This window comes from Anopheles ziemanni, chromosome 2 (genome assembly GCF_943734765.1).
Source record: "Anopheles ziemanni chromosome 2, idAnoZiCoDA_A2_x.2, whole genome shotgun sequence".
Taxonomy (NCBI): domain Eukaryota; kingdom Metazoa; phylum Arthropoda; class Insecta; order Diptera; family Culicidae; genus Anopheles; species Anopheles ziemanni.
Window position 1 is genome coordinate 59,284,739 of NC_080705.1, and position 22,137 is coordinate 59,306,875.

General features: G+C 45.4%; 2 protein-coding genes across 2 annotated transcripts in view; one reads left to right on the top strand and one right to left on the bottom strand.

Moving 5' to 3' along the window:
• Positions 1-22,137, top strand: part of LOC131283046 (uncharacterized) — a 33,203-nt gene that overhangs the window by 1,146 nt on the left and 9,920 nt on the right. The window lies entirely within an intron of this gene.
• Positions 675-21,156, bottom strand: LOC131283047 (carbohydrate sulfotransferase 11). The gene is made up of 5 exons (XM_058312607.1): positions 21,022-21,156; positions 2,371-2,650; positions 2,070-2,275; positions 1,308-1,475; positions 675-1,223 (listed from the first exon to the last, which is right to left on the bottom strand). The coding sequence occupies exons 1-5, from the start codon at positions 21,154-21,156 to the stop codon at positions 846-848; spliced, it is 1,167 nt and encodes a 388-aa protein (XP_058168590.1). The 3' UTR covers positions 675-845.

Genomic DNA, 22,137 nt, shown 5'->3' on the forward strand with positions numbered 1-22,137 from the left:
TTTAAATCACGTTTTGGTTTGATCGTAAGCCTCCTTGACTTTCGAAAGTATGTCACAACTTCCGCCCTCTTTCGTGGTTTTTTTGGTCATTCTTGCGCCACACTTTGAAGGAACATTTGTCACTCTGCAACTAGATTGTTCTATTGCGGTTTTGAAGAAGAAAAATTTCCTTCCTCCATTCGTGCAGATTTTGTGCATAAACGTTGATCGCCTTTCCAGCTGTAGCCTGTACTTACATTCGGTTCTACTTTGTCCTCGTCCCGTTTTATATTTAGTTCATTATTCATTACTAGCGAGAATGGAAGTTGGGGAGAGAACAAAAATCTAACAAACTGCTCGAGAAATCATCTACATCGAAATTGGCTTGCCTTGGCTTTCTAGTAAAACGTCTCTTAACCGCTAATGGACGTATCTATATAATATTGGGAGTTTTTGATTATCTTTCCAAATATGTAGAAAATATTCGCTCTCGCGCCTCGCGTTCATATGGTGTTTTTTCCCGTTTCCCGGCCCACACTTATTCTAAGCTGTTCCACGTGGTTGTCTTTTTTAGTGTCTTTTATTTGTTGCTCTTACTGTAGGCCGCCTTAAAATCCTGTTTTCTTTCCTTCCCCCCTCCCCATTTTCTTTAGTTTTAGCATCTTTTCTAACAGGTTGGTTTGTGTTGCCCAGTTCCTGTTGGGGTTATCTTTTTCCGGGGGTTTCCCCTAGCTTTGGAATCAGCGAAATGTTTCTCTATCACTAGTAATTTGACGAAATCATGTTCTCACTATCGATTAACCCGCTTCAACTGATACAAGCGGGTCTTTTAAAAGATCTATCATCAAGCAACGCCGCAGCTCCCGCTAGTCCTTGAAGTACTCCTTGGCACTGTAGCCGAACAGCTCGAAGTCGAACCGATAGTAGTCGTACAGGCCGCGAATCTGGGCCCCGTCCAGCTCGGCGAACAGCTTCACCAGCACGTCGTTGGTGTGCGCCCCCTTGCCGGCGTTCTTCCACTGCGGCTTGATGACACTGTCGAGCCGGCCAATCGCTATCAGATAGTTCTGGTCCTCCTCGAGCGTCTCGAACTTGGCGATCACATCGTAGTGGAAGAAGCAGGGCGTGCAGAAGTGCGTCACCGGGACCCAGTGCATGTCGATCTCGAAGTGCGGATGTTTGATCTCGTCCAGCAGGTAATTGACGAACTCGGAAAACGTCGGATGCTTCAGCAGTGACGTTGGCTGCACGTTGAGGTTGTTAGTAAACATTGATAATCATTTTTATTAAACCCACCTTTTCCAGTGGACACCAACACCCGGACTTACCTTCCCGTTGACCGTTTTCCGGTACTTTTGGATGATTCGATTGCCCAGCTTGTGATGGTGCGAGTTCGGCAGTGCGTACTGTATCTTATCCTTGTACGCGCTGACCAGCCTTTCGAACGGGTGCCGCACGATAATGAACGATATCGATTGGTTGATGGCTTCCTGCAGCTGTGGAGATGGGGAAAGACAAACCAACGGTCCAACATGGTTAGGGCGACGGGTTATAAAATTCCAACAATGTCCTCGATATTGCCAAAGACATTGATTACAAGGGCGGAAAGGAGTTTGGGTCTCTGTTTGCTAACCGCATGAAACGAGGAGGCTAATAACGATACACCCAACCCGGTGGCATATGAGCTGGCAAAGCAAAATCCCTCCCCAATCCTCTCGCCACGTGCTCTCGTGCATTATCGAGAGCGCAATTATCATATGCTGCAGCGGTCGGTTTCTTGTTGTTTGCATATTTTATGCCATGTTTACCGGCAACTGGAGCCTGATAGCGTTTGCGAGTGTATCGATTGAGTGGATGGGAACAGGGGCAGATGGCCGTTGTGTGACGTTTTGCCGGCGTGTAGGTTTTTTCCATTACGTAGGAATATTTTATCCTTTTCAAATAGATTAAAATGAACGAATCTTTTCTCTTAAACAACAATGGTTTCCTAATACCATGACGTAATATTTCGTGTGCTAAAACCTCCTCCAATGTCACCGAAGGATAGTGTGACATTAATGCTTCCCTCTCGATGCTTTATTTGGGCCTACCTTTTCCACCGACGGTCGCGGATACTTCTGCCGTGCCAGCTGCAACGGAACGTCCTTCGTTTTCCGCAGAAACTGTGGCGTGTAGCCGGCCATTAGGTTGAAGTTGTACATCCAGGACGTGGAGGCCGCCTTGAACACGTTGCACCACACGAGGTGGTACTCGTGCTGGATCAGATATTCCCACGCCTTCGGCTTGTAGGTATGCTCTGTGGCAAAGAGAGCGCGAGAGAGAAGAAGGAAAACGGAATTAGATCACACCGGTCGCACCATATCGTTGTCCTGGCAGTGACGGCCAACGTACTCGGTTCGTTCAAACGGTACTCGGTGCACTTTTTCTGCAGCCTCTCGACCCGCCGCGCCATACGCTGCTTCATGTAGTCCATGTCGAGCCGGTACTGATTGTTGACCGTACCGTTCTTAAGGGCGCGCTGGTACTGCTCCAACTGTTGCTGCCGGTGCGCCTGCTGCTGCTGCTGCTGCTGCACCAACCGGAGATGGTGAATGCCACCGTCCGGGTGGAGCGGTGCGCGAAATTGCGGCAATTGCTGGCGTGAAGATCCATTGGCGCTGATGGCACCGTACTGCGGGGTGGAGAGCAGAAGGGTTTAGTGGGGTGGGAAGATAATTGAACGGGATTATTAGAGGCACGTAGCCGTGGTAAACTCCGTGGAGCTTCGCACTCGTCTTGAGGGAACAATTTGCGCATCGGGTTTCATCCGGAATGGCAATCGTGAAATTGAAACTAAGTAGCGAGGTAGAGACACTAACCGGGCAATTGTTGGTACTGTAGAATCGCTGGCATTCCCACTCTGTTGCTGAATGTATGCAACTGAATGTATTTATTTATATTTTGTTTAAAAAGTGTTTTAAAACATGTTTTTATTTCTTCAAATATATATGACCTTAGCTCCTAATGTATATTGCTGTGTAAACTGTGTATTGTGGGACGCTTTGCATTGGTTTTCATCACAATGATTCACAATGTTTACCCCTTTTAATGTAATACGTAATGCTTTTTATTATATCCTTGAGCTTGTAGCTATGTTATGTTAGTACAGATCCAAACAGGATTCAGTAAAATATTATAGGCTAAGTGCTCCCATAGTGGTGCTAGTACTCGTACCAATAGTGTTTGTAGTGGATCAAAATTCCAGCTCTACGACGAAATAAATACAATGGAGATATTTATTCTTCTATGAAATGTTCTTTGATCTTCTTCGGAGTGTTTAAAAGATCAACCCTCCCATTCCGTAATAAATTAAGGCTCCGAAATTAATGTTTTCCAAACAGGTTGCACTAATATGCTGGATTTTTAATACTATCATCTATGACATGATTTCCTGAAGGCTTTAAATCGCTGCAAAATGCATTGGTTTATAAGTGGTCTATGAGGCCTATGCATTGGTCTATGACCAAAACAATGCATTGGTTTATGAGTAATTTTGCCGTTCGGTTTGAAATATGCTTGAAAAATAAGTCACATTGAAAATATATGTTTCGATCATATAATTGGTATAAACATGTAAAATTACATGACTAACTGCTCCACTATTGGTACCGTACCATAAACTATTTTCAAAATTAATTTACACAAGCGTATGACGGGTTCCGAACGGTAATTAGAAATTTGTTTTTAAATTGGCATCCTCTAGCCCCTTTGAGTGAAGTATTTCTTGAGGATTACTATTTTATTCCTTTCCTTACATGTTGCAACATATTTTCAAGCTCAATTTAAAGAAAATTAATGAAATTGTTATATTCCAATAAATTCAAAATCAAAGCTAAATGTAGGACGAGTGTTTTCCAATAACCTACAGTAAACTTTTGTAATTAGTTGCAGAAAGTGTTCTGGAGTTTGGAGAGAAAATTTCATGCTGCTGAAAGAAATAATCATTCCACACCTTATAAGTACACAAGAAGTTTTTTTTTTTTATTATCATAAAAACTTCGCGTTTGTTTGAAACAATATTGTGTCTGCAAGGGTTAGATCACCGATTGCAATGCATAGAGCTGTATCGGAACCGTTTGTCCAACGGGTGGCTGCCCAGAATCAACTAATGGCATTTTAATGCCACACAACAAATCATTCCGCTGCGAATTCCAACAAGGTGAACCACACACAGCACCTCTTCTTGCGAGATTTGCCGGGGCGTGCGATACCATGATACCGACCCGTTCCTGTATGTGTGCGTGCGTTTCGGCCGTGTATCTCCGTCCGGCGGTTTCGGCGGCCTTATTATTGGTGCCTTGATTACGGTAAAATATGGCCAACTGCGAGCCGTATGTTGGTGTCGTGGGTGGGTGTAACAGATTGAGTCTACGAGCGGGCCAATGCTTGGGATATCGGGGCTGGGACCGAAACGTCCGTGCCTTTATTTGCGCTCCGGAATCCGGAACCTCGTCGGCTGCTTCGATGTGGCACACATTAGCAATGCGGACGGCTGTAATTTCATGGTTTATGCTAGCGCGTGCCACGGGTGTTGGCCCCGTACCGGTTCACCCGAAGTGGGCCTGAATTGGTGGATAATTATGCGGCAAATGCCGGCGCGCCTTTGAACGTGGGGTTGTATGGATAATTTTCCGGATCTCTCTTGCTTGGGTTGGGTCCTGGAGATGGCACACAATCAAATTCATTAGCCGGGTCGAATTTGTTCCGATGATAAATCTACCATCCGTTCCATACCGAAGCACGTGCACGTGGATTATTGTTTCTGACGAATACGAAAATGTTCATACACTTTTCTGCTGTTTAAAATGCACACAAATAAGTGCATGAAACACACAAATCCCGCCCACAATCTCCATGGACTCAGCACACCACAGCTTGAACGCTATCCGATGGAGGCGCCTGGTTTCTGGTAAAATCAATCAGCTTCTCTCAACCTCAACGTGCTCACAATGGTCAATGTTTTCGAACGTTCTGCTGTAAGGTGTGTTTTATTTGGTAAAGCGCTTAATTTTTCAACATTTCCTCTTTGTTTTCCCCCTTCGACTCGTTTCAGCTATAGCGTGTGCGGTTCGTTTCTTCCTGAAAGCGCAGCGATAAAATATATATCCTTGCGCTGACCTACATAGCGTGAAAGCAGCGATGCGCCAGATGTCTGTCAGATGGGCCAAAGTGCAAGTGCATCGCAAAACCGGCACCGTGCGCCCTAGCTCTTGCCATCGTTGGTGCAGCCAGATGATTTAATACATCCTTTTCCTGCTTCAATTGATTGCTTTTATGGACGTTCGTTCGTTGTTTTTTCACCCACTCTGTATCCTTCTACCTATAATAAAAGAGATAGTGGGAGAGAGAAGGAGGGGTAGTTTTGCTTGCTCTTGCCACTATGCAAAACGGACAGCAGCAACACCGGACTCTGGCAGAGCAGAGACCGAAAAAGGTGCCTGCAAAGGGACACGCCTATTTTATTCCTTTCCTTACATGTTGCAACATATTTTCAAGCTCAATTTAAAGAAAATTAATGAAATTGTTATATTCCAATAAATTCAAAATCAAAGCTAAATGTAGGACGAGTGTTTTCCAATAACCTACAGTAAACTTTTGTAATTAGTTGCAGAAAGTGTTCTGGAGTTTGGAGAGAAAATTTCATGCTGCTGAAAGAAATAATCATTCCACACCTTATAAGTACACAAGAAGTTTTTTTTTTTTATTATCATAAAAACTTCGCGTTTGTTTGAAACAATATTGTGTCTGCAAGGGTTAGATCACCGATTGCAATGCATAGAGCTGTATCGGAACCGTTTGTCCAACGGGTGGCTGCCCAGAATCAACTAATGGCATTTTAATGCCACACAACAAATCATTCCGCTGCGAATTCCAACAAGGTGAACCACACACAGCACCTCTTCTTGCGAGATTTGCCGGGGCGTGCGATACCATGATACCGACCCGTTCCTGTATGTGTGCGTGCGTTTCGGCCGTGTATCTCCGTCCGGCGGTTTCGGCGGCCTTATTATTGGTGCCTTGATTACGGTAAAATATGGCCAACTGCGAGCCGTATGTTGGTGTCGTGGGTGGGTGTAACAGATTGAGTCTACGAGCGGGCCAATGCTTGGGATATCGGGGCTGGGACCGAAACGTCCGTGCCTTTATTTGCGCTCCGGAATCCGGAACCTCGTCGGCTGCTTCGATGTGGCACACATTAGCAATGCGGACGGCTGTAATTTCATGGTTTATGCTAGCGCGTGCCACGGGTGTTGGCCCCGTACCGGTTCACCCGAAGTGGGCCTGAATTGGTGGATAATTATGCGGCAAATGCCGGCGCGCCTTTGAACGTGGGGTTGTATGGATAATTTTCCGGATCTCTCTTGCTTGGGTTGGGTCCTGGAGATGGCACACAATCAAATTCATTAGCCGGGTCGAATTTGTTCCGATGATAAATCTACCATCCGTTCCATACCGAAGCACGTGCACGTGGATTATTGTTTCTGACGAATACGAAAATGTTCATACACTTTTCTGCTGTTTAAAATGCACACAAATAAGTGCATGAAACACACAAATCCCGCCCACAATCTCCATGGACTCAGCACACCACAGCTTGAACGCTATCCGATGGAGGCGCCTGGTTTCTGGTAAAATCAATCAGCTTCTCTCAACCTCAACGTGCTCACAATGGTCAATGTTTTCGAACGTTCTGCTGTAAGGTGTGTTTTATTTGGTAAAGCGCTTAATTTTTCAACATTTCCTCTTTGTTTTCCCCCTTCGACTCGTTTCAGCTATAGCGTGTGCGGTTCGTTTCTTCCTGAAAGCGCAGCGATAAAATATATATCCTTGCGCTGACCTACATAGCGTGAAAGCAGCGATGCGCCAGATGTCTGTCAGATGGGCCAAAGTGCAAGTGCATCGCAAAACCGGCACCGTGCGCCCTAGCTCTTGCCATCGTTGGTGCAGCCAGATGATTTAATACATCCTTTTCCTGCTTCAATTGATTGCTTTTATGGACGTTCGTTCGTTGTTTTTTCACCCACTCTGTATCCTTCTACCTATAATAAAAGAGATAGTGGGAGAGAGAAGGAGGGGTAGTTTTGCTTGCTCTTGCCACTATGCAAAACGGACAGCAGCAACACCGGACTCTGGCAGAGCAGAGACCGAAAAAGGTGCCTGCAAAGGGACACGCCGTGTTGAGACATCAACGTCCGAAAAGGGTCGATAGTTTTGTGTCTTTCTTGTTCCCCGTTCGGACTCGTTCGGGACGGCTCGGCCGGAAAGCTATTGTTTGTGCATGGATGCACAAGCTTTCCCGAGGGGAAAGCGACCTCCCTCCATAGCGAATGAGTTGGGTGGCAAGCGTCAGCATATTTTAGTCATTTCGCTGGAAACGTGCCAGCCGGCCGGTCGAAGTTGATCGACTTCAGGAAGTTGAAACCAGCGCCAGCGGGTGATATCAGTCATCAGATGATGGCGATGATGCGGGTGTACCTTTACCCACTGCCTTTGATCGGTCGAGCGCACTGACCGGAACTGTGATTGAGGTTCGTAGCAGGAAACCTGCCCAAGGGGAAAACCATTCGGTAGAAGGGTCGCTGTTCAGACATTCGCCAAACTGTTTACAAACTCGTGTAAATAGCATCGTGTCGTAGAATGCTACAACTTAGTTTAACTAAACACGTTTAGTACTGAATACTTCGGATGGATGGCTTTGATTCTGGTTGAGAACAGAAATAAACTGAACTGGACCGGCTGCTTCCGGTTGTGTCTGCCGAAGAATAAAGCCGTGTCCTCGAGTAGAAGATAAACAAGAAATTCAATTTCCGTTCCATTCAGTTCATGAAAACGGTTAGTTCGACAGTGGTATTCAGCGAGCCAGATGAAAGAATGCAGTGGCAATTTGATTTTGCGCAAATAAACCGTGAGAGAATGAACAACTTTCAAAGCCATAACAATGGCATTATACCTTTTTCCTTGTTTTTGATAGAAACGAAACGAGATTGCGGTTAGAAAAACTTGACTGTTTTTATTGGCAGGAACATTGTTTAAGAAATTGATGATATGGGTACCGGACTAAAAAACATGTAATTCTAATCTCATTGAAGGTATATGTTACACCAGTGCAATTATGTAGTTAAGATAAAACTTCAGGTATTGGACAAATTTTACCTTTAAACAACTTTCTCAACTTCAATTATTTAGAGAATGGTTCCAAACCAGATGGGTTCGTTGGTTCTTACTTCAATTAAATGGAACTGGTCTTTTCGTTGAATAACGTTACAGCGAAACAGGTTTGAAGTATAGCGTAGTATTTTAGATTAATAATAAATGTTCTCACTCACACCAATTGGGTTGAACGTTAAAGCTTTTTTTTTGTTTAGGCATCTGTACTGTTCAACACTAAGAACTATGAACACGTCGAGAGCAAAGTTCAGATGATAAACTGGATATGTGAAATATACGACATAAAAAAAAGTATTCCCCAAAGGGAGATATTGTTCATGGAATGGTTCTATCTGCTAGTTGTCCAGTGATTTTTAAAAATATCAAAACATTATGTGTAACAAACAAGTAATAGATTTAAACGACGTTCGACTATTAATTTAAACATGATCCATTTTCATTAAATATTATTTTACGTTCCCGTTGGGTTTTTTCCACAACGACTTAAACGAAATACTTTTCTATAAACTAACGAAGGAGAACATCTTCCCAGCTATGGCACAAATGAGTCTCTGAGACGAGAAAGCTTTACGCCATCGTCAACGTTTGCAATCGTCCAAGTCCTTACCATTTTCCTGTTCTACTTTGCTCTAGTCGAAACAGAAATGTTGTGTTGGAAAATTCGCCGTTTTCATTTTCCTGCGTACCGTTGACATAGAGAAGAGATGATGAAGGATTTTTGCGTCCCTTTGTCCCTGTGTTCAACTGTCATGCCTTGAGTTTTCATTTTGATAACGATTCCCATTCCCTGCGTTACTCTCCACTGCCTACGGCTTTCGATGATGATAGTTATGTTTTATCATCATTCTTACGTTTGTGATCCGGTAATCCCGGGCGGGAAAACGAATGGTACGTAATCTTCTCGGGCCAGAACCCACCGTCGGCTTCGTATCGTTCGGGAATGTGCAGTTTTTCTCCACCTCGGTCCGGCCTTTATTTCCGCACGCGAAAGAATGTCGATGGCAGGAGGGTGTGTGGTGGCAACGTTTCGAACGTTTTGTCGGAAATGTCTTCCGTTTTTTCTTCTCGCGCTCGAAAGGTACAAGTCGCCTTTATGGCGTAATTAAGAATGTGACGAATATGGCACCGCTTTGTCACGTCCCTCTATTTTCTCCACGATGCCGCAGTGAAGGATGAATGCCATGAGAACCACTCGGTGGTCGATTAGAAACAAAAGCACAAAATATGATGTTGGGTGGATTCGGTGGAATCCTTTCCGAAGCCCCTCCCAAGGAGGCTACAGCTACCCTGTGCGAGGTACGTGTGCGGTGCACATACATGAACAATGGAGAAACAATGCACAGACCATCGGAGAGCGTAGCGGTTGAGTGGCATCGTGTGTATGCATGCGCTTTCGGTTCAGTTTTCCATCCAACAATTCTCTCCCCGTGAACCACAACGAGTGTCGTCCCGAGGACACCGTGTGTCCTCCTTTCACGAGCGTTTAGCCGTGTTTGCACACTGCTCTTTTTCTTTTGCTGTGCCGTTATCTGTCCATCTTTCCCGTTTTTTAATTTGCAGGTCGAGTTTCTCTTCTCGAAAGTTTTCACCTTCGCGCGGGCAGCTTTTGGATTCGAACGAAAAAGGCCCCGGTGGTTTGAGGGTTCGAACAACGGAAGGAAAGTTGTTTGAGAAGGATTTTCCACACTCATAGCTACATAGGTGGTGGGACGATGACGCCGAGGTAAGGTAATATAGGTAACTTTTAAAACGCTATAAACGCTCACAAACGCGCTCGGGAATTCTTGAATTTCAAACGTAAGCAGTTTCTGTTGAGCGTAGGAACAGTTGAGGGAAACCGTTGGAGCAGCAAACGGGAAAAGTTATGCAATCACTTATTGGATTACGAGCACGCCCCGTTTGGCGTCCCGACGGCCCCCGTGAACCATGGTCTCTTGAGGTTGAGGAAGCGGATCGTCACAACGTCGGGAAAACTAAACCCACGTGTATGAGCCGGGTTTGAAAATTTGATACTATAGGAAAAAGAGGCCACATTTTCCCATTGGCATTCCTCTACACGATGGGACAGTGTTTTTTTGTGTGTGTTCCTGTTGTGCGCAACTTAGATAGGTCGGTGTGGCACCTTGCCTTTATGCGTGCCACCAGAAGAATGGCTTCCGATTCCGGTGGTTTCCGACCCCCAACTGCCCAATTGGAGCCAGCCGTCGCCAACCGCCGAGGTCGGTTTTTCCCGGAAGCTCCACACCATTTTTGGGCCCGAAACCGAACATAACCGTTCATGTTCGCGTTCGAGTCGAAATCGACAAATTTGCATTGCAAAAACCGGTCACGAACCATCGCCGTCGGACCGTGGTGGGGAGGGGGAAGAGAGGGTGCGTATTCTGCGCTTGGAAATGGCACCCAAAGAGGGTAGGGCTGTGGGGATATTCGAGGAGCGGGCTGTTACATCCGGACCGGGTGCCGTGTCGGAGGACGATGTCGGTTTGTTCATTGCATTTGTCATATCGGCAACCCGGTTGTCCCATGTTCGAGCGACTTTTCCAACGTTCAACGTGGCTGGTGGCCGTGTCGATGGTACGAAACGGTACGGGAAATGGTCCCTCCATAGCGAACCTGTTGGCCTCGTGTTCGTTTGTGTGGCTTTCACAATGTCAGGCCCGCAGCGGTGCGCAACAACTCATTTTGGTCTCAACGGGAAACGGAACGGTGGAAAGAGCCCTCTCTGAAGGTGTGTGGCCCAGGCCCCTGGGGGACGTGAAACTGTCGGGTTTTGTCACCAGCGAGGCGCCGCCACCAAGTCCAACTCCCGGCTCGCAGTCAATCAACCATTCATTGGGATTTGCAAAGGTCCCCCGAAGGACTTAATAAATGTGCCGAACCATCCGGCCTTTGTGAGGAACCATCTGTCCTGTGAGTGGGTGTGTGTGTGTGTGTGTGTGTGGAGTGATTTCTCCTTGAAGTACCAGCCTTCTTCTCATTCGACGTGCACACGAAGTTTGCTTTAGCTCTCGAGGACCCCGAGGGGTTATGTCTGTTTGTGCGAATCTTGAACACGGATCCTCTGCGATGCGGATGTGTTTCACTTCCCTTAAATTCCTCATAAGATTTCGAACTTGTGCACGCGTATGTGCGCACGTGTGTATTTTATTCGAATCCCTCAACCGTTTCCTACCGCGCGTCCTGATCAAGGGAAAAATTCTGCTTCCGCTTTTGACACTGTTTGGCAGGAGTTTTCTGCTTTTCCCCGCAGCAGCGTGATGTTTGATATTGATCGATGAATATTTTATAATATTCTACTTCAAGCACCGCAACATTCTTCCAAGGCAGCGCCGGAATTTAGCCGTCGGCCGGAAGGTAGTGATTTCCGGTTGCTACTGGCTACGATCACGTTTGAGCTTTCCGGCACCTCACCGGGACGCCACCCCATCATTATCCGCGCTGGGATGGAAAACAAAAATCCACTTGTGAAGAAATTGGAACGCTTGGAAAGGGCCCGACCGAACGGGCTTGGGTGTTGCGCTGTTTTTCCACAAGCAAAATATTTGCTCCTTGACCGCCCCTGGGCGACGGGAGTATACCAACGGGAAAAGTTGGCAAACTCTTACCAGGTATGTTTTCCATCAATTGCTGGCTGTTGCCAAGAACAATCCACTTGTGCTCTACGAGAAGAATTTGCCCGCTGAGTGGAAAACTTTATGCCAATCTTTGCAAGTTACTAATGGTTGCTTGAGACGATATGGACCAATATGGCTTTTTTATATTTTCTTAGAAGTTTCTTTTATTAACGATCGACGACATAACGATCAATTCACTCAATTCCAGAATAACAAGTACTTCAACTGAAACTGTTTTAATCCGATTGACCTTTCACAATCGGCTAAAAGCTTGATGATTTTGGGTGAATTCTACTTTACCGTTATCGAAAATGTGACAAATAAATGCTCGAATGAGGCCAACAGCATCGTTTTTATCTTTAATTCAGTCTACGTAAACTGCAAACACACAATTGAAAACACTCAAATGTTTCACCTGACATGCAAACATTGAAATGTGCTGATTTAGTTTGATTGATAACGCAGCAAGTAATAATTGCGTTTATAAATCAATTTGCAAACATTTGAAAATGTGCGAGTGATTGCATTTAATCTTTCAAATGAAAGCTACAGAAAAATAAAGAAGAGTCAGCATGTGATACAAAATAGTGAATTGAAATACGTTGCACAAAATAATTAAGAAAGTAATTTTAGGTATTACTTCAATATCACAAGGGAAGTCTATTGCCAAAGTAAGGAGGCATACGGTGCTCAACCATCTTTGGCATTATTTTTCATCGAAAACACTCCATTTCCACCAATGGGCTCCGATAAGGTGCTGGGAAACTAAATATTGCTACTCAATCGGCAAGTTACGGCAAATGCCATTCCACAAATTGACACTGAATACTTTATGGGACAATTATCGCCCGTAACCGTTCAATAACAGTTCGGTGCGCATGGCTACGCACGGGCAATGTTTGCGTGGGGTGATGTATGTAAATTAGGTTGTTTTATCAGCAACGTTACTTATTTATTTGGCTGCCCTACCTTCAACAACGGTCGTGTATGTTTTTCCGGTCGCCTAGGAGTTGTTCCGAAAGCTGCCTTTTGAGGAAGCGAAAGGAGAACGGTTTTGCGGAAGTTGTTTGATTTGTAATAATATCGATTATCGGCCCTCCGGACATACTCCAGGGATGGGAAATCTTCGGCCCACTGTTTGCCGTTCAGGACAGATTCTTTTATCAGTGTAAATAGAGCATTGCTTTCTTGTTGCAGCGAAGCGAAAATACAAAATGAAAGTAAAACCACACTCGCAGCAAAGGTGGTGCGGTTTTGGGGGAATAAAAGGTTCATTTCCGGGCACCTAAAACACTCCCAATCTTCCAACGTCGTTAAAATCCATGCTCGAAGGTGACCGAAAAGGAAAGGTCGCTGGTAGCAAAGAAAGATTTTCCAGACCACCCCCCTCCGAAGGAAAGCGAGTGGAAAAAAGGTTTCGTATCAGGTAGCCTCCAACGTTGCGTGGTGGGACTTTTGGCGTGGGCCAGTTGTAACGGATCCCGAAAGGTTTGTGGGTGAAGTAAGCGATCGGTTTTGAAACAACGTCCTTGTCACAAGTTCAAGCAGGCGTGCAGGTCAAACCTGCTAAACGTAGCGACAGTTTCGGCTGGATTTTTATCTTTTAGATATTTGTTTCGCTCCTTTTTCGTCCCCGTCCGGTCGAAAACCTTTCCACGGACCAATTGACATGATGTGATCCTTTTTTGTTATGTAATTTTCGAACTGTATCTTCATCGGCTACAGTCGTGTAAGCCACGATACGACTCCGTTCCCCCCCCCCCCCCCTCCCCTGCCCCCTCCCCATTGCCGGTGTTTGTATTCATCGTGAATGGGCCGAAGCGGTTTTTACTGGAATTACAATTTTTGGTGGGGTTTACCTTTTGCTCCCTTTTCTTTTGTTTCTGATTGAATGTCACCGATCCGTGCGATGAACGATCCGGAAAATCGATCAATCTGTCGACTAAACACTTCTAGCCATTCGTCTGTTCGGTTGGCATCTGCGATCCCCGCACGTCAATTAAAGTCAATCACGGAAGCAAAACGAAGGTTTAGGTCAACGTGCTACTGACCACCGACCGTTTTGCTGGCCGTCCTGCTTTGGAGCAAAGTATGTTTCTTCCCTGTGCTACAGGGACGAGCCTGGCAGGACTCTAGATATGTACGGTAAACAAGCTAACATGTTGTCTAAACGATAACAATCCTCCGGCTGGGCTATCGACGATGGGGAAGATGTTGGCATTGGAAGGTTATAATTTCGTCGAATGCGATTTTCGTGTCCTGATTTGGGCCTTCTGGGATAATTTGATTTGGATGGTTGTTTTTGGATGGTGCTTGCGAGTCGGAAACAATGAAATTTAAATGCCATTTCGATTTGATTTTCCAATAACAATGGGTTGGACAAATGCACTTTGTTTCTACTTAGTTTAGTTACCACTTTGTTCTACAAAGAGCATTAATATTTTTGATATTTTATTAATTTAAAATGAGAGTTTTCTTGTTATTTTCTGATTGATTGTTGTTTTCAATTTCGCTATATAAGCTTTCAAGGAATTTTCCAAAAAATTGTTTGTATTCCTAAAATTTATGTTTAATCAAACCATATTAAATTCTAAATAGGCCGCTGGTTGGAGAAGTTATGTAAATTAAAAATATAAGAGAAGAATCAAGTTACAAATTATCGTTAAATGGAAATGGTTGTGGCAGCCTTACAATTGCGCACAGCACTGTAGGTTTTATAAAAATGTGCGTTACATCAAACGAATTGAAATATTGAATTTTAACTTTAAACATGTAGTAGTGTGCTTAGCGTAATTTAGGAAGTAGGAATAAAATTCGATCCTTTCCGATCTCAAACTTCGTCGCGAACGGTTCTATTAATTTGTGAGAAAAGAACACGCTAAAGTGGTGACCCCGACGAAAGTGACCCGACGACCCTGTGAATAAAAAATCTACAAAAAGTGACATGGCAACCGAAGACAATAAAACTCCTGTCGCTGAAGGTGTCAGCGGGCACGCGGAACCGTTCGTCGAATCTGTTAAAGTGCCAAGAATAAACCCGCCCAGCATGATGGATACCAATATCGAGACTTATTTCCTCTCGTTGGAATTTTGGTTTGCAGCATCGGGCATTAGTTCCATGCATGACGCACGTCGGTACAATATCGTAATGGCGCAAGTGCCGCCCAACAAGCTAACCGAGTTGCGCTCCATTATCGACGGAACACCGGCAAGTGAAAAATATTCGTATATAAAACGCAAATTGATCGAATATTTTGCCGATAGCCAACAGCGCCGCCTCCAACGTGTACTATCAGAATTACCGTTAGGAGATCAAAAGCCCAGCCAATTGTTCAACGAGATGAAGCGTGTGGCAGGCAATGCTTTAGGCGAAACGGTATTGCTGGATTTGTGGGCTGCTAGGCTGCCGCCGCATGCACAGGTAGCGGTCATTGCTTCTCGAGGCGATGCGTCGGACAAGATAACAATAGCCGATGCCATCGTTGATTCAATGGGCCTTCGTAGAGTGGACGCCATCGATCACGTGCAAACGCCGACACCAACGACACCTGTTCGAGAAAAAGCGGTCATTGACCCAATTGCGGAGCTTACTCGTGAAATCGCATCGTTATCTAAGCGATTGGATAAAGTATTGCACACCGGAAAAAATACACGTGGGCGATCGCGTTCACATTCTCGTGGCGGAGAATGGAACAAAAGTCGTCACGAAAGAGATCCTTCGAACGGACCTTGTTGGTACCATAGAAAGTTCGGGAACGACGCCCGAAGGTGCCGAAAACCATGCACCGCCGGTGCACGTGGTCCAACAAGCCAAGAATGAGGTTGCTCAGCTGAAGCAGTGGGGGACATCGGCGAACAATCCACCACTGCCACAATCTTTCGCTTACGGGTAACGGATTCGACCACCAGGAAACAGTTTCTGATCGACACGGGAGCAGACGTATCCGTGGTGCCGCGAGGAATACATTCAGCGAAAGTGAAGCCCTCTTCTTTAAAATTGTTTGCCGCGAATGGAACACCCATAAAAGTTTACGGAGAAGTACTATTGAAAATAAATCTTGGTCTTCGTCGAGAGTTCTTATGGAACTTTATGATTGCGGACGTGCAATCAGGAATAATAGGTGCAGATTTTTTAAGTCACTACGATCTATTAATCGACTTAAAACGCAATCGTCTCATCGATAACACCACCTATCTCGAGTCAAGCGGATCACTCGACAAAACCAGCACGCTTTCCGTAAAAACGTTTTGTGAAGTATCGCCGTATGCAGATCTATTAGCCGATTTCCCGACAATTACCCGTCCCGCTACCCCGGGAGCAGTCAACGGATCGTCGACTTGCCACCGCATCGAGACTACTGGCCAACCTGTTTATGCTCGACCGCGACGCTTGTCACCGGACAAGTTAGAAGCAGCTCGTGCGGAGTTTGAAAACTTAATGAAGCTCGGGATTTGCAGACCGTCGAGTAGTAATTGGGCCAGCCCCCTCCACATGGTTAAGAAAGCAGATGGTTCTTGGCGACCATGCGGGGATTACCGCGCCTTAAACGCGCAGACCATTCCGGATCGGTACCCCCTACCGTACCTTCAGGATTTTACGTCGAACTTGCAAGGTAAAACTATTTTTTCAAAAGTTGACTTGCAGAAGGCGTTTCATCAAGTTCCTATCCATCCTGACGACATCCCGAAAACGGCCATCACCACACCTTTTGGACTCTTTGAATTCTCTTTTATGACTTTTGGGCTAAGAAATGCAGCTCAAACCTTTCAACGCCTCATACACGAAGTTGTTCGCGGTTTTGATTTCATCTTTCCCTACATCGATGATCTGTTCATCGCGTCGTCATCACTAGAGGAGCACAGAGAACATTTGCGCTTGCTATTTGAGAGACTCAAGCAGCATAACTTAACGATAAACGTTGCTAAAAGCGAACTGGGACGAGAAAACATAAACTTTCTGGGACATTCCGTCTCCACCGAAGGAATCCGTCCACTTTCGGATCGCGTCGAGGTCGTTAAAAACTTCAAGCTGCCGTCTACAGTTAAGCAACTAAAAAAATTCTTAGCCTTGATTAACTTTTATCGACGATTCATACCGAACGCAATCCAAACGCAAATACCGTTATTAGCAATGACACCTGGCAATAAGCGAAACGATCGTACGCCGTTGAAGTGGACCGACGAAACAAAAGCTGCATTTGAGAAATGCAAAACTCAACTCGCCGAAGCAACCCTACTGGCTCACCCCGTTAAAACAGGAGAATTGTCCCTCTGGGTTGACGCTTCAGATATCGCCGCAGGTGCGGTCCTTCACCAAATTGTCGATGATAAGGTTCAGCCGCTTGGATTTTTTTCGAAAAAGTTTAACCCCGCTCAACTACGCTACAGTACATACGATCGTGAACTCACTGCGATATTCCTCGCAGTGCGGCACTTCAAGTTTATGTTAGAAGGACGGAGTTGCCACATATACACAGACCATAAACCGATCATCTACGCTTTCCAGCAGAAGCTTGATAAAGCATCCAACAGACAAGTTCGCCAATTGGACTTCATCGGGCAATTAACGATAGACATCAGGCACATAGTGGGCAAGGACAACATCGTAGCAGACCTACTCTCTCGCATCGAAAGCATCCAAACTGTACCAGTGCTTGATTTCGACGCGCTAGCTGAGGACCAAAAGACCGACGGCGAACTACAGGATATTCAGCAGGGTAAAATTAAATCTTCATTGATTCTAAAATATTTTTCGGTTCCAGGCGGAAAGCATCAACTGCTTTGTGATTGTTCGAGTGACAGCATTCGTCCTTTCATTACAAAGCGGTTTCGCAACGCAGCACTCCAGGCAACGCATCATCTATCCCACCCTGGCACTCGTGCAACAGCCAAATTAATGACTGAGAGATTTGTTTGGCCGAGTATTCGAAAGGACAGCATCGCCTTCGCCAGAAACTGCATCCAATGTCAACGCTCGAAAGTGACCCGACATACGCAGTCGCCAATAGCGCGGTACCCAGCACCGGACAGCCGATTTTCGCACATAAATATCGACATCGTTGGACCCTTCCCTCCGAGTAAAGGAAACCGTTACTGTCTTACAGTCATCGATAGGTTTACTCGGTGGCCGGAAGCATTCCCCATGCCGGACATGACCGCGTCTACAATCGCCGAAGCTCTAGTCTCCGGATGGATATCCCGATTCGGTGTTCCCGCCTACATATCGTCTGATCAAGGACGACAATTCGAATCATCGCTCTTCACCGAATTGACTCGTTTGATCGGATCTAAACACCTGCGCACGACTGCCTACCACCCCCAGTCTAATGGAATCATCGAACGATGGCATAGGACCCTTAAGTCGTCGATCCTTTGCCACGATCCCAACTACTGGAGTCAACATCTACCGATAATTTTACTTGGATTACGGACAACCTACAAAGAGGACATCAAAACTTCGCCTGCTGAAATGGTATACGGTACGACTCTCAAGATACCGTCTGAATTTTTTGTTGACAACCTGCAGAGACCTAACGAAACAGAATTCGTCGCTAAACTCCGATCGACTATGCGTGATCTTCGCCCCCAAGAGACTGCCAGGCACGGGAAGCGAAACATTTTCATGCACCAGGACCTGCGAACATGTAAGAGCGTCTTCGTTCGCAACGATTCAATAAGACCATCGTTATCGTCTCCGTATGAAGGACCATTCGAGATTCTTAATCGAACAGAAAAGTTTTTCAAATTGAGCATACGGGGACGTGAAGTCAACATTTCGATCGACCGTTTGAAACCCGCGTACGTATGCAGTGAACAGCCAGCGTCAACAGAACCAGCAGCCACAACTCCTGCCGAGATTCCACCGACTAGAGTAACTCGCTCTGGCAGACGAGTTATTATCCCTTCCAGATACCAGTAGAGGGATCCTAGTCTAGGAGGGGAGTATTGTGGCAGCCTTACAATTGCGCACAGCACTGTAGGTTTTATAAAAATGTGCGTTACATCAAACGAATTGAAATATTGAATTTTAACTTTAAACATGTAGTAGTGTGCTTAGCGTAATTTAGGAAGTAGGAATAAAATTCGATCCTTTCCGATCTCAAACTTCGTCGCGAACGGTTCGATTAATTTGTGAGAAAAGAACACGCTAAATGGTTCTTCTTCTTCTTCTTTTTGGCGTGACGACCTCTTGGTCATGCCTGCCCGTTAAGGGCTTACGAAACCTGTTTCCCTGTTGTACGTGGATAGTCAGTCCCTCTCGTACAGGGGAGGGTCCGGTCTCGGTTGGGATTCGAACCCACGCCGTCGAGGTGGTGAGCCCCGGCGCTCATGGGCCGATTTTCTAACCGGCGCTACCGCTCGGCTGTCGCGGACCCCCCGGAAATGGAAATGGTTAGGATCACTTAAAAAAATAAGCTTGTCAGTATATTAGCGTCTGCATTAAAAGAAATTGACAAATTTTCATCGGTGATAAGAAAAAAGTTAACCAAGCTAAAAAATATCCCGACCGTCAGTAAGCGGTCTTACGGACCTTGGCCGAAACTTTAGCCATAGCCGACAAAACCAGCATTTTTTTGAGTTGCTGTGAGGCATTCATTAGCAAATGGTAATCCGTATGGACTTTAAAATGTTGGAATAGGTCCTACCTTTAAGTTGTGAAAGATTTTTTCGATTGGTTGTAGTTGAGAGTCATAGGGAGGATTAGCACTGCTGGTTATATCAATTATATTTGGACCGTTCAATTCCTCCGATTTATGATGTTTTCTGATCAAGTTGCTTAATTCCGGAAAGCACTGCACACTATACGCTTCTCCATACGCCGGATGTCTTGACAGAAAGAACAACGACTTTGTGCATAATTTTCTCGCTGGTTTTCAGCCACGATATGGCATTCTATGGGAGTTAAGGAAGCCCACAACATTTCAAATATAATGTAACAAGCTTCAAAAGCAATATAAAGTACCAGGGTTTTTACCACTTGCTGCCGTCTGGCTTTAAATAACCTTTGGTCACGTGGTTCGCGCTAAAGCTGGATGTTGTAACACACAATGAAACGTAGATGGTTTAATGTTTTGGCTACGGCGGGTTCAATTTAAATGATTCAGATTTGTACTAAATTTAAAAGAAATGCTTTATTTTGCTTTCTACAATTGAAATTTGTCTATTTTTTTTAATGCAAACGTTACAATTTTTCATCTGTTATTTCGAATCGATGATTATGCGTAAGAAAGTTGTTAAAATTAGATTGCTGCATCGCGCGGCGAAAGCAGAAACATCGCGTTACCAAAACACTGCCAGGATCAGAACAAAACACCAACTTGACCCAGTAACGAGCTGGGGAAACATCACGGAAGGTAAGATGAACCGAAGTGACTAAATAGCTGGCAGAAAAGGCTTGAAAAATAAAGGTGATGTTCACACGCTTCAATGGATACTAAAATTTAAAAAAAAAATGCAAACACAAACACTTGCTTCGGACCGTTGTCATAAAGAATATTGCTTGTTTGTTGCCCATGTAACAACATCACCAGACTTTCTACTCCAAACTCTCAGAATGCGGATTCAATTTCCCCCAAAACCAATAACCGCCCGCTGGGTGCCCCGTGTGGAAAAACAATATACCCACGCTGATGGGCCTTCGAGTGGCGTCATTATGCTGGAGGCTGATGCTAAGAATCATCATCACAGCACGACCTCAGGATTCCTGTTGGGCGGGGGATGATAAAACTCATTAACTTTTGAAAGTGATACATCATCCGGGAAGAATGGTTCCGTGCGCGCCTTACGCTAAGCTTCTGATTAGATATAAATTAGTCCGCTCTTCATTAGGTGCTGCCATCGGCGCTGGTCCGTAATGAAATGTGACTAGTTTAATTACGAACCGCATGGTTTCATTAATTGTCCCATCGCGAACGGTGGTCCGGGGTTCGATCATATTTTGTCATCGGCGACACGGCCCGTTGAAGCGTCTCTAATGACCTTTGTTGTGACTTTATTCAAAAGGTATATGTTTGCTCATAGCTTCGCCCTTTTTCGTTGAAGTTCGACGCGTGCCATGAATAATTCCCAGGGCAAGGAGGTTTACTGACAAGACGATAATGTATTCCCAGGATTTCCCTTCCGTTTTCCGGTTGAAGGTTTGGTAGGGGGCGGCGGGTGGGGAGTTCTTTTTCATTTTATTTGGAATAAATTACGGCGAGTCGAGTGAGGGCACACTTACCGTGTACTGGCGGAAACGGTAGAGATGGTCGGAGGTGATCAGGTAGAGGACGGTGAGCGGAATAACTGAGAGGGTGGTAAAGAATAGAAACAGGCGCTTAATGATGCGCCATTTGGTCCTGGTGTGTCCTTTCATGTAGTCGTGCCACGGTTTCGTCCATCGATCGTCCTTCGATCCGATTAGACGCTGCACTGGACTGGGATGGAAGAAGGCGAGCCCCGCCGTCTTGGGGCGCGCTCGCTGAAGGGGAAGATAGAAGGGGTGCTCTCCCCTGCGGCCCACTGCTGTGGAAGGCTAATCTTCAGGATGCTCGCGCGACATCGGCCATGTGGGGCATCGGCCGGTGCGGCATAATTTGACAGGACCGGTCTCCAACGCCGGCTCTGACGGACGTTGATTGATTGCGTGCCGTGATTAGTGGCCGCCGTCCACTTCCGTTCGGCCGTGCTCACTGGAACCGGAAGGAACTGCCACGGGTCGATGGGGCATCAGAATCTATAGAGGGAGAAAGAGAGATAGAGAGCGAGAAAGTGAGCAAAAGATTTGCTATGATATCGTGACACATGATGAGGAACCTTGCGCGAAAAGGAAAATCAGATATCGGCGTATCGAGAACGTCTTTTTGCATCGCCATGCTCTGCACGCAGACGATCTTTAAGCATGATAAGATGAGGTGCAATTGTGACACTTTGGAGTAGAATTTCGCAGAGTTGCTTAACGGCGGCACACTTAACACTCCTGTTGCGAACACATGGTGGACCATTCCACGAGGCGATAACGTTGCTGATGGCATTGCGCGCGGAATGAAGTATCCCTGTTGCCCTGAAGTGCAGCACAACATTAGATAATTATGATATAGACGGAAAAATTGGTGAAACGTACTGTTCTCACCACCTGATATCTTTTTATCGACGTACAAGTCACTTTGTAAAGTTCTAGAAATTGGTGCGATACTGGATGAACCAAATCCTTTACTAAACAGAGAATTTTCATGAAAAAGCGTCGTCACTGTACATTTACAACATTGCCAAATCAATCTATATGTTATGTCTTGTGTCCGTTCCATGAAAAATTTAATTCTAAAATTTTAGAGTAGATAATGGTCTCTAATAGCCA

Excerpts from the sequence above, each read along its gene's own strand:
- LOC131283047 (XM_058312607.1), bottom strand. The coding sequence starts at position 21,156 with ATGAAAGGACACACCAGGACCAAATGGCGCATCATTAAGCGCCTGTTT. Across the intron at positions 2,651-21,021 it reads ACCGTTTCCGCCAGTACACG|TACGGTGCCATCAGCGCCAA; the intron begins GTAAGTGTGCCC and ends TCCACCCCGCAG. Across the intron at positions 2,276-2,370 it reads GTACCGTTTGAACGAACCGA|AGCATACCTACAAGCCGAAG; the intron begins GTACGTTGGCCG and ends TCTTTGCCACAG.